General features: G+C 32.4%; 1 protein-coding gene across 2 annotated transcripts in view; it reads right to left on the bottom strand.

Moving 5' to 3' along the window:
• LOC107451670 (uncharacterized) overlaps positions 1–13472 on the bottom strand; it is an 83632-nt gene that overhangs the window by 13266 nt on the left and 56894 nt on the right. For both annotated transcript variants that reach the window (XM_087150043.1, XM_087150041.1), the window contains 5 exons: positions 9506–9568; positions 5988–6080; positions 4078–4137; positions 1234–1334; positions 378–441 (listed from right to left, as the gene is read on the bottom strand). In XM_087150043.1, the coding sequence (XP_087006169.1) occupies positions 378–441; positions 1234–1334; positions 4078–4137; positions 5988–6080; positions 9506–9568 (381 nt within the window). The remainder of the gene's footprint in view (positions 1–377; positions 442–1233; positions 1335–4077; positions 4138–5987; positions 6081–9505; positions 9569–13472) is intronic.

Raw genomic sequence — 13472 nt, 5'->3', positions numbered from 1 at the left:
TTAAGTTATCTTCATAAGTATGAAAATATTAATCAGTAAAAAGTGGTGCTTAAGAGTTGAAACTCCGTATTTCAACATAGAGAGTTGCGGTCACAAGAAAGTTGCAATTACCAAAATAGTGGCTTGTCGCTTCTAAAGCTACGTATCCAGGCCTTTAATTTTACCAATGTTTGAAGCATAACTGTATACCTTATATACATATATTTAAATTACCCTGAAGAATAAAATTTTTGGTTGTATTTATACAAGTACCTGATCTTATCTAAGTCGGGTGTGAGAATTTCAAAACTAAATTTAGTTTTGTATAGAGTTCATTTTTTTCTTCAAAATAGTATAATATATTACGAAGTCGATGTTATGAATTAAAGAATCCTTACCTTTGACATTTCTCGATTTTGAACACCTTTTCTAGTGAAGGGTAAGATATATTTCAAGATCATTCTGAAACAAAAAAAATCAAGTATAATTAAAAAGCATATAACCAGGCAAAGATTATAGACATTTTGATGCATTTAAATTATTTCCTCGAAATATTGCATATTCTCGCTTATCAAGATGGAAATGAAACTGCCAAGAAAGATATTCCATACCAACTTGTTTTTGGGAAGAATCCTGAAAATATCCTGACTATCAAGATCTTTTAACGGTTACAACATATTCTCTATAATATATTCTCCATAATTTTATAAATTTATATATTCTCTCTAACATATTATTCAAATAAGACTGCTACTTACCTGAGAAAATGTAAATAGTTTTGAATAATTAATAGTTAAGAATATAATTGTTCCCTTTGAAAATCATCTATAGATGAAATGACTGGTCAACCAGTTTTTTTAATTTTATTTTTTAGTTTCAGTCTGGCACGCATACAATATTAACAACATAATCTGATTACTTCAAAATAATTATTAATGACAAGAAAGTACTGCTCATTTTTGTTAATTTAAAATTTTTTTTAATAGAAACAAGGAATTTTTGTCCCCACTCACTCCGCTTACCACTTATAATTTATTTCGGTTTTCTTAAAAGCTGATATTTTTAGAAAAGAACAAAGATAATTTTGTAAAGAAAATGTACAGTTATTATAGCCTGTGTTAACTAAATTTTTGTTAGCATGTTAAACGCAACGAAATGAAAAGTTTTCTAGAATTACAATTTAGTAATACATTAGAAGAATTAGAAAGTACAAGAATTTATTTGCAGAAAATGTGAATAATGAAAGTCATATACTTAGAGAAAAATCCTGGGCGTATTGTAATTTCTGACAGAGCATCATTGAAAGTCTGAGATTTCTTTTCTAATGATTCTTTCGAAATGAATCCAGTCAGAGCCTACAAAGTAATAATTCATGCAAGGTTAGTTTAGTAGCAAGTTCTTACATATTTGCTTTCAAAATCTTGAAGACAAATTAAATTCCAAACAAGCTATGAACTCTCAGTAAAAACTTTCGTGTTTTCTCTTGAGTTACTTGAAGTTCTAATTGTAAGTTTTATTTTATTTTATTTCAGATTTTTCCTTACACGATATCCGTTTTACCGTAATGTCCTATACGTACGTAAATAAACACTTTTTACCTGGAATCTTAGAAAAGAAATAAAATAAAATTAATAATAATAAATGCAAGGAGTGCAGCTGGACCTAACTCATTTTAATCGATGACAACGTGAGGCTGAATGGAGCTATTTTTGTCTATAATTTTCTAAAAATCCAAGATATTTACTGGGCGGATATTGGCCAGTGAGTTTTCTAGACCTCTACCCGATTGGGCATGTCTAGAAAGCTATGGAGATGGTGATTTCAACCCGTAACCCTCCTCTGGCATCCATCCGAAGAAAAAAAATGTTCTTTACAGTTCCGATAAAATGAAGAAAATAATAATAATTGTTCCGTGTCCTGATTGCAATAATTTCATTCTATATATTACACCTGAAAGAAAATTAGTAGCAATTTTTTTGAGTAAGATAATTCTCGAAACTGTGAAGATTTTTGTGTCTTTGGATCTTTTACTTGATTAATAATTACACTGGTCAACAGTGATTTTGATGCCAAGGTTTTTTGAGGTGATTTCATGTGAATTTGATGCTCTGAATTCAAATACAGTATTAGTTTTTGCGTAGCAGCTCGAGTTTTTAAGATATAATAACATTTTAGTGAACTATACGTTACACTATTTCAAATGAAATCCATGAATTAAATAAACTAACTAAACACGGAATTTTTATTCTATTATACAAATATTATTATGTACAAAGAAAGAGAAAAGTCATCAATTAAGCAAATTACTCACTGAACACTTCGGAAACTTCTCTCCCGTGACATTCTTGAATGTATTTCGGCACGATCCCATTTTAAAGAATAGCAGTAATCTGCCATCATATGAGCATCCCATCTCCCTTGGTAGCGATCCTCCATAATATTAATATCCTGGTGAAATCTTTCACCTTGTTCCTCACTAGTGTCTCCTAAATTATTAGGTGGTTGTGTGTTGTATGTATAGTGCACCTTAAAGCTTATATTACACCCAAGGGATCTGAAGCTATTAAGCATTTCGTTTACTAGTTCAACATAGTTTTCAGTTTCACGTTTGCCCAGAAAATTTCTGATAACTGCAGGAATTCGGGTTTCGGGTTTTTTCTCTTTCGGGTTTTTTTCTCTTCCTCATTCATCGAATTTGCAAAGGCAGGGTCTTTAATCAGTTGCCTTATTTGTGGATCATCAAATACTCCTGCTTTAATTTTTTCCGTACTCAACTGAAGCATTTTCTCCCCTATATATGTAAAGCATGATCCATTCTTATCAAGAGCTTTTACCAACTGCTTCGTAAGACCCAGCTTGATATGCAGTGAACGAAAAATGATTTTCGCTCGTGCAACTATATGTGATTATTAATATTATGTATATTAATGATATTCTTTTCCTTTATGTCCATGTTTTCTATCTTAGGCCATTTTTTTCCTAACCCAGTGATGTGTTTTGTCTCTGCTATCCCAGAGGAAGCAATTGATGTTCACTTTGATGTACAAAGAGAAAGTTTATCATTTTTAAGTCTGCACAAATCTCCCATTGATGTTCATTATACTTTATGTTCTTCAAAACCAAAATTTTGGTATTGTATTCTTCGTTCATTTTCGTTGAGTGAGCATTTGGTATTGAATCATATTTGTTCCCATTATGTAGAATATTCAAACTTCACTTAGAACTATCAGTAAATAGGCGCAATCATTCGGAAAATATTCTGGAAGACCCATTTTTCTAAGGAGACCTCTAACATCGTAAAAAAGTAATTTTCTTCTTGAGATAAATAGGGTAGCACATCTTTCTCTCTTGTACGATAAAATGTAATTTTGGTTTCTGGTTCAAGTAAATTTGTATTCTTTAACCTAGAAGCCAGTTCTTCAGAAACTTCTTTCGACAAGTTCATATCTCTGATGAGGTCATTTAGCTCATCTTGGTTGAAACTTGATATCTTCTATCTTGATATCTTGCTATCTTGGTTGAATAAATGATATCTTCTCATAATCACCTTCAGTGGTATCAGAAGACTGATCAGAGGGACAATACTCGTCCTCACAGACCTCTGGTAGCTGGTAAAACGTTGGAATTGCCACAACTTCTTAGTGAGAAATCGGGCACCTTGCAGAGACTAAATCGGGATAAGTCCACTTGTTACGGTTCCTTCGATTGATTCCATTAATATTTAGTTAGTTATATTTGACGTAGTGTTAGTCTTCTTTTTATGACAATTGGGTTAAAGTAATAGCATTTATTTATAAAATAATAATATTATTAGTTCATAAATATTATTTTATTTAAATTATTATAAAAATAGGACTGACAATCCTTGTATAAATTTTACGTCATTCATACTTGAAAGTATTGAACAGAAAATAACATTGATAGATAATCGAAATTGTCTCAAAATGTAAAGCTGATAGAGAAAAACTGATTTCATATTTAGATTCAGCAACTCAAATATAGCTAAAATCCGTTCTAAAATCCCAGGCACCAAGAAAAAAGTTTCTTTTGTTGACCAGTGTAATTAATAGTACCTGATAATATCATTAATTTTCTTACCTGGAGGGAATTCACTAACTGTTCAGGTGTTTCTCTCCATGGAATCGAATACAAATCAAACTAAAAAACAATAAATATAATTCTTTCGATTTATGTTGTCAAGGTTTTTTATATTCATTTTCACATAAAAACAAGACTAAAATTAGAAGCATTACCAGAATAATATTTACAAAAACAGACTTTAACAACGCAATTTTGTTCTGTGATAAATAATTCTCTTGTACGATTTCAACATTCTTGGCCTTATATAGCCTAGCAGCAAAATAATGGCCCTCATTGGACCAATATTCATGAATGCTGACTCATTAAAAGGTTCAAAAGGCCATTATTTTTCCGGTATTGGCCATAAATAGAATTGTCGAATTTACCCGATATTTTACAGCCACTTTACTAACAATATCGGGTCTATATAGAATTGTCAGATTCACTCGATATTTTATATTCATTTTTCAACCAATATGTACCCTATATTGGCCATATGTTGGCCAATTTAGGGCCAATATTAAAAATTCTAAACATCTCAACATTTTTCTCTCAGTGTCTGTCCTTATAGGACTCATATTGAGCCAATTTAGAGCCCAAATGAGGTGGAGGCAATGTAAAATTGTGAAATAATAATTCAAACACTTTTACACCAGCTCTAGGAGAACATTCTTTTTTTCACGAGGCATAACGGTTTACTCAATTTGGAAGATTATGCTAGAAGCTTTTAGAAATGATGTCCTTTTTATAAATGAGAAACTTGCATAGACCAAAATGATAGTAAGATATTAAAAGCTTCCTTCCACCTTAATATCTTTATAATTCTAAGAGCTTTGCTATATAAATCACGAAAAAAATAGCCCAATCTTTTCTGGAACTATGAACGCTTTTAAAATACTGAATAAAATTTTATAACTGCTTTTTTAATAGCCGCAGTGTACTGTGAAGCAGTTTAAATTTTTTCCTCGATAAGACCTTACATATTATTTCTTTTACTACATTTGGTTTTCATTTTATGTCACAAAAAAGCGCCCTAAAGTAATATAAAATAGGATTTAATTTTTATTATTTTTAATTTTCAGAATCAGTCTCTAAAGGTGAAACAGAACTGTTTTGTAATCATATGTAACTTATAGGCGATATTCTCTTGCCTAGCCTTTTAATGATTAAAATATTAACCAAAACTGTAAAATGCATGTATATGTGCTCCAACTTCATGTCCAAAAAATAAATATTTATATTATAAATATTTTATGGTAGACATAGGTATTTTGTTTCTGCATCATAAATCCTACTAATGAAGAACTTGAACCGTGGTGGATCAGAGGATAGAGCGCTTGCCTCCCAATAAGGTGAACAACTGGTCCGTACGAATTCTGCACCCGGCTCACACCCACAACAGTGCTGGGTAAAAATATCCTCATTGGTAGATGGGCCTTGGGTTAAGTGTCCCCATGCCGTTAGTCTAAACAGTAGTTTTTGATTTTCCTCTCCATGTAACGCAAAGGCGGAACTTTTATTCCATTAAAAAGGTCCTCTATGAAGGCTAACTTACTCCCAATACTTGATAAAGGTGTTCTCTTGTATTCTCGATGGGATTCAAGATTACAGAATTTGACGTTGGTAACGTGTCCCACAGTGGCCTTTGATGAAATCTGTTCTGGGAACGCTACTGAACTACTCGCTCATATTTATAGATTTATTGCTTTCTTTTTTGTGTTTAATTGTCTTTTAATGTGCCATTGGAAATAAAAAAAATTTAAAAAAAACATTGGTAGACATAAATTTAAAAATTGGGTCTGTTGTTCAGTGAAGGTTATAAAAATGAAACACTTGTGCTACCACTTCTTCATTTCTGAAAATATGAACCGTCCTTTTAAAAAGACGCTGGTCACAAATGGGTTAAACTACAAATAATTAAACATTACCTCTTGCACTGATCTATGGCCATGTCTTTGCATAAAATTTTTGAATTCCTGTCCTGCTTTACCCTGAGAATTTTGTAACCATTTCAATGCTTCCTATAAGGGAATAATATTTACATTAAATATTGAAGATAAACATTTTCTTTTTAGTACACAAATTATCTTTTCTCTTAACATTAAATGTAATGTGTATTTGTTGTAATGTGTAGAAAACTAATATTGCATAAGAAATTACATTTAGTAAGAAATTTTTCTAAGTGGATGTTTCGAAATATGTATAGCGCGCAAAGTAAAAAACATACCTCCCTGAATAACTTTTGATCTATTGATCGGATCTTCACGTTTAGGACTCAATTTTAATAGCTCAAGGGGGTGATCTCAAACATGCTAATAAATAAATGCAAATGATATTTTAAATTACGAAATTTGACACAACTTAACATAATTTTCTGTGAATGAATTCGGATTTCTGAAGACCGAAACATGGTGGATAGCCGAAAACAGGGAAATATGTTTCCTATAGTTTTGCCAAGAGAGCGATACAAAAATAAATTTTAGTTGTTATTGTTGACGTATGCCTGTTTAGGCAGAGGGGGTGCGATAGTTCTTGTTTTTATAGTGGCGCCATGTATGGCCAAGAATTCGCCTTCAGCCACACCATACGTCACACCCGTTTCTAGGGCGGACACAATCATTCATCCACAGATCGTAATTTTGACCTGAATCAGAAAACGATCGATCTCCAATCCAGTACCTCCAGAGGTATTGATTTGTTATAGGAACATGGAGGACTTTTGCGACTCGACAGATGTAACGTGCATCAGTCACTTTTCTTCGGCCGGCGGGGTTCTAACCCACGAACATGGGCCCAGCGCCCTACCAACCAGGCTATCCCTGTCAAATTTTAGTTAATTTGACTTTAATTTACTTTAATGGAGTTAATGTTACTTTTTGCGTATTTCGTCATATCTCGAGAGCTTCCATACCGAATTGAAAAATGTTTGCACACAATTATAAAATTCGTTTATTCAAAGATAATTCCATGCAAAAAAGCAATTTTAGTAAATATATACTATTTTTTTTTAAATTTTATTTATTAATAATCGTAAAAATTTTGAATTGAAAGGTGCTCATTTTTTACATGATTTTAAAGTAAATAATTTTAGATGGCAAAATACAAAAATTTGAGGGAAATCGGTCGAATAGTTCCTGAAAAATCAAATTTAAAAAAATCATATACTTAAAATTTGATTGATTTCACTATTTTGCTCAAATTTTGTATTTCCCCATACGAAACTACTTACTTAAAAATGATGTAAAAAATCGTTTACCTTACAATTCTATTCAAAAAATTTTCGAATAGTATTAAAAATAATATTTAAAAAAAAATATTCACTAAAATTTATTTTTGCTTGGAATTATCATTGAACAAACGAATTTTATAATTATGTGGAAAAAATTTTCAATTCACGTGAAAAGTTTTCGAGATATGACAAAATACGCAAAAAGTAAAATTAACATTAAGAGGCTCACATTTTGGATCGCTCTCTCGGCCAAACTATGGGATCGATGTTTCCCAGATTCGGTCTACCCCCTATATTTTGGGGGTCATAAATCCGTATGAAAAAAGGTATGTTTATTCAGAGAAAAAACTGATTTCGTAACTGAAAATATTGTCTACTCTAATTAGTATATTTGAGAACACCCCCTTGAACCATGAAAATTGAGTTCTAGAAAGTGAAGATCCAATTATTAGATCAAAATTTATTCAGGGTGGTCCGGTTTTTTTTCTTTTTTTTGGCGTACTGTTTAGTGCGCAAAATAAAGAACAGACCACCCACAATGACATTTGATCTAAAGATCGGACTTTTAAGTTCTAAGACTTAATCTCACAGGTTTGAGAAAGTGACTGCAAATATGCTAGTTTATTAGTGCAGACGATATTTTAAGTTACGAAATCAGACACCAAAACGTATTTTCCTTTAACAAACATATGCCTTTTTTCGGCAGATTCGCATTTCTGAAACCCAAATTATAGGGGGTAGCTGCAACCTGGAAAATATGGTATCCAAAGGTTGGTCAGTTCGAGGTTTGGTCCCTTTGGTGTTAATTTTTTGCATATTTCGCCATATATCAAGAATGTCACCATATCTTTAGATACAACTATTAAATTCGTTTATCCAAATATAATTTAATGCAGAGTGTTAGTTTTAGTAAATAGTTATCTTTTTTTAATATTTTACTTTATAATAGTCGAAAAAAATTGAATTGTAAAGTATAAAATTTTTTTCACCATTTTAAAGGATGTAATTTTACATGTAAAAAAATTAGCGAAATCGAACTAATATTTACGAAGTCATATATTTAAAATTCGATTTTCTAGGACTATTCGATCTGGAAACTATTCGAAGCCTAGAACGTGAAGATCCCATCATTAGATCTAAATTTATTTTGGATGGTCCGTTTTTTATTTGGTGCACTATACATTGAAAGAACAAATACCGGTCTAAATCAGAAATGATGTAAATTACAAAAAAATCGTCGTTATTAATATATATATATATATATATATATATATATATATATACTAGGAGGCTTCGCCCCCTGCTCGCTGGTGCTCGCCAACCCCCGGAACTGCTTTCGCAGTTCATTTCGGATTGCTTCGCAATCCGATGCTCGCTTTACTCGCTCATTGGATACGTTCTTAACGTCTAGCTTTTGTATACTTTTTTGAACACTGAAGTTCCGAAAACTTTTCACTGTAGAAAATTCTAAGCCTGTACATTTCAATATTAATTTGAAATTGCAAACAGTTCACATATTTTTCTTAATCACACTATTCTAAATTTCAGTTGTTGAGAAAAGTAACTGTTGTAAGTTTTGTTTTAAAGTCTTTCCCACAAAAGGGCTAAAGCCATGTGTTGTAAAACAATATGAAATAGTAGTCTGCCACTGAACGCCGGATGTAAAGCATCGGCTTCGCTAAAGATAATTTTGTATTTTTAATTCTCTGAATGGCGCCACCCTAATATGGAATTTGTAAAATAAATGTATATATTTTTGATTGTTGATGAAGCCCATCATTTTGCGTTTTCATCAGTGTTCAGAAGCAGAACAACTATAAGTTCTTTATTTTATCACAAAAATATAAAATGTATAAAAAACAAAGAGTAAGAAAATGAGTATAGTCATAGAAAAAGTTAAAATTATAATATAGTATTTATCAGTTAAAATAAAACTTTTTGTTTAAGTCATTGTTAACAATTCAAATTTCTCCGAAGCAATTCTAAACCTTAATTTTGCTCACTACGTGCTCTTGCGCGCCGAAGCCTATCAATTAAAACGTATTAGCGTTTTATATAACATGGATTAGCCATATGATGCTCACTACGTGCTCTTGCGCGCCGAATCCAATCAATTAAAAATGAAAACTGTTGCCAGCGCGAGAAAAGAAATATCATCGGTTTTATTGATACATACATACGTACGTATTAGCGTTTTATATAATATAGATATTTTACCTTTTTTGACATATTTCTAAACTCTTCGGGGTCAATTTCTTGTGCTATGAGATAGGCAATTCTCTGCAAAGAAGAAACACAATCAAAATAATAAAATAATGATAATAATTAATGTGTTATTTAGAGAGTATATATATATTTAATAACAAATCTTTTGCATTTGTTTAACATAAAAAAAGGGGTAGTACGCACCTGTTTACTACCACTTTATCTTAAAAATGTGCTTTAGAAAAAGAAATACGAAGTTGCATTTTACCAAATATGGAAGCTTATTGATACGAAAATTTCGGTGGAGATGTCATGATTATGGTCAAGAACATTTGGTTATGACCGTTTTGAAAGTGAGATCATCGGATGCGATCCCGACCAGCGTTTTCTTGATCTAGATGTTGGTTTGAAAAACTGCGACTTTCGGATTATCATTGGTGTCTTTTGAGTGAGTAATACCTATTTCATACTCTTGCAATCATGTATGTTTTTCTAATTCTGAATTAACTTAAGAGTATGAGTAGATGCAAGTTAAGTTAAATGATTCTGCCCGATATAGTAGCTTTCAATTTACGTTAACATCACTGCTGAAGTTAATATTCGCAATCACGCAACAATGGCTACGTATCATCAACACGGACGTGGCGGAAAGCGGCTGAGCGAAAGACGTGCACGTGGTTCAACGACGGATGAGGAATGCTCGGATTTTGAAACCAAAATGGCTGAAAAGTTAGCAGACATGGGAAGGAGAATTAAAGAAGATGAAAGGAAAAATAAAGAACTACTTGAGAAACTAAATCATTTGGAGCAGTCTCTCATGCCTGTGCCAAATAGGCCCGAAATACCGACAACACCAATTGATGTCATTGATATGGAAACTTATGAAGGCGGCCAACTTTTGGAGCAGACGGGAAATGAGTCAACCAGAGATTCAGAAAGCTCAACCAAAAATATTGCAGAACCCCCTTTGAAGAAGAAGAAAAAGAAAAATAATGTCAAAAAGCTGAAGCAAATCTAATCATGACCACAAATAGTAAACATTTTTCACCGATAGATACCGCCACCTCCTTACAACCATCTGAATCTATATCTGATACTGACTTAGCTCCACCCAAGGAGGATTCCAGTTCAACCGTAGATCCACCCACAACTCCAGCAAAAGTTCAACCAATTAAGCATATAAAAGTTCTTATTCGTGGTCTTCCAGTTGGATTCTATACTGATAATATCTCCCAGGAACTGGCAAAGTCAGACATCATAACGCAAAAGATAATTCAGTTTAAGAGAAAAGTGCGCGGGACCTACAGGCTCGTCCCACTTTTTCTCACAATTCTCACAGAAACAGATGTTAATCGACAAATTTTCTCTATCACCAATATACAAAGTATCCCGGTCAGTATTGAAAGGTTCCGAGGCGGGCAAAATCCAATCCAGTGTTACAACTGCCAAGAATTTGGACACAGTCAAAGATCATGTAATTCACCATCAAGATGTGTTAAGTGCGCCGCCAAACACCGATCATACGAGTGCCAAAAAGATGAAAATACACCACCTAAGTGCAGTAACTGCGGAGACTCTCATACAGCCAACTACACGGGGTGCAGAGCCCGTCCCCGCAGGAGGGGAACACGTGCCATACCACCAACAACAGCAGAACTTGCTCAAAGGTTGGTTACAATAATTAAAGAATTGCAAGAACTTTTAAAAAATCAAGAAGTGCTTCAACTGCTTCAGAGGATTATGGGGGAAGCCACTCTTGCACAGTAACGTCTTTTTTTACTTGATTTGAACTTCTATTTGAACTCTTATTATTATTCAGAACTCTAATTTTCCATACAGATTATTAAAATAAATACTGTATATTGCCCTTTCAAATTGAAGTTGATCATACTAGATGGCGCCACTAAGGCTTGACAAAATTTATGTAAAACCTTCACGCCTATGAATCACGACTTTTGTATATATATTAATCATTTATTCACGCTCATATTCAATTTTCTGTACATATTTGTGGCAATTAATGTAAATATCTCTGTTCAAGTTGTAATGTTTTCTAATCAAGGTTATATTTTCTGTACATTTTTTCATGTCAATTACTGTAAATATCTCTGTTCAAGTTTGTATTTTCTCTAATCATGGTAATATTATTGTAAAGCTACCACAACGACTGCTTATATTCAAAATGTTTTTAACTCATTTTTGTAGTTTCATGATGAATGGGATAGGGGACGCTACGCTGCCCAGGTGCCCAGCTGTTTTTAAATAAAGTAAGTAATTTTACCAAATATAAATAATTATATTATAGTTGACATAAACCTTTATTTCTTCCGCAAAACAAATCCTAATAATGAAACACTTGTGATACCACTTTTTCCTTTTTGAAAAAAGGAACCGTGCTTTAACACGTTCACGCCGAGAAAAGTGAAAATACTGGTACGGTAAAAGAGAAAACACTGGTAGAGGAACTATTTCAGTATTAGATAATATTCGGGAGGAGTTAATTTATTCTCAACAATTCATTGTAAGGAAATTTATCACGGCGAAGAAGCAATTCAATATAAAAATTGCATCCGTTAAAAACAATTGGCAGTTATAGATTTTTATTATTCCCAGAAAAAACTAAAAAATGAAATTTATTGTTACCAGTTTTTACTCCGGTGCGCTGCCAAGATGAGACAATCTAGCATGACCCACCGGTGGGTCACCCCGGTGTGAACGTGTTAAAAGAACGTTGGATCAAAAGCGCTAAATCCGGATTAAGCAATAAAATAAATAAAAAAAATTTCAAGCTATTATAAAAAATTCTCTTTTAGTTCACAACAACCGTCAGATAATCCAATATGCATAGACTTTATTTGTTCTCTCTTCAATTCATCAATACCACTGGCATACCTGCCAACTTGTACGGTAATTGAAAAGGATTTTATAAATTGGTAGTAAAACAACAATTAAGTTTGAAACAATTTTCTAAAAGCAAAAGTATTAAGACATCAATAAACATAATTAGCAAATAAACAGATTTTATCTGCATATTTTTTTTAATTATTGATTCGTCGTGGTAGTTTAAATTTTTCGAATCGAAGCGTCGATGATCATGTTCTTAGGTTAGAATGAAATTTTTCCAAAATTCTATCTATTTATATAAGTTAACTACCACAGGGTAAAAAGTTTCATAAGATAGAATCTGCAAATACTACGCTTTCAATAAAAAACTTTATAAAAGTGGTAGAGAAATTAAGATTAAAGCACGTTTTATTTCGCTCAATTTTACCAGCACATTTACAGAATCACCATGAGATAAAAGGGCGAAAGTGGCATTTTTATCTAAGTTTAAGTGTTGTGCTGATACTTATGTCAATACCAGCAAGCCTGCTTGAAATCAAGAGGGTGCGTTTCTTGTTTTTTCAGTGGCGTCATCTATGACCAACAATGCGAAATAAAAATCGGCCAAGAAAAAGGTATGTTTATTACGATTTTGAGTCTAATTTCGTAATTTAAAATATAGTCTTCCCTTATTAATTAGCATATTTCATAAGTACTTAATACTTTTTATTTGCGTCACACTAGAGCTGAACAATGGACTTTTGAAAGCGGTCTGGGAAAAATACCTGAGGATGACCCAGAGACAAAACACACACACACGTCACAGACGTCACACACACATTTTAAGCAGCGTTTTTTGTACTCTGGAAAAGAGAAAAATCCTGATAATAAAACCATTTCCCCCTTGCTTGTTTTCAAAGAGATTAAAATATTCTTGACTACCAAAGTCTGAATAGCAATTGTTTTCACAATCAGGAATTAATAATAAATAGCTGCCAACCTACTGGTAGCAGCATTAGCTATTTGGCGTATAAAATCTTGAAATTGGAGGTTAAAAAAAATATTAAACTACCACGATGAATGACTAATTTTATAAAAATATATAAATCATATATATATATCTGATTGGGAGATAATTATGCTAATAGATGTCTTA

This window comes from Parasteatoda tepidariorum, chromosome 8, assembly GCF_982258835.1.
Source record: "Parasteatoda tepidariorum strain Cologne lab strain chromosome 8, Ptep-v5.0, whole genome shotgun sequence".
Lineage (NCBI taxonomy): Eukaryota > Metazoa > Arthropoda > Arachnida > Araneae > Theridiidae > Parasteatoda > Parasteatoda tepidariorum.
Note: the sequence above shows the minus strand (reverse complement) of the source record. Positions and strands in the feature narration are given on the sequence as shown.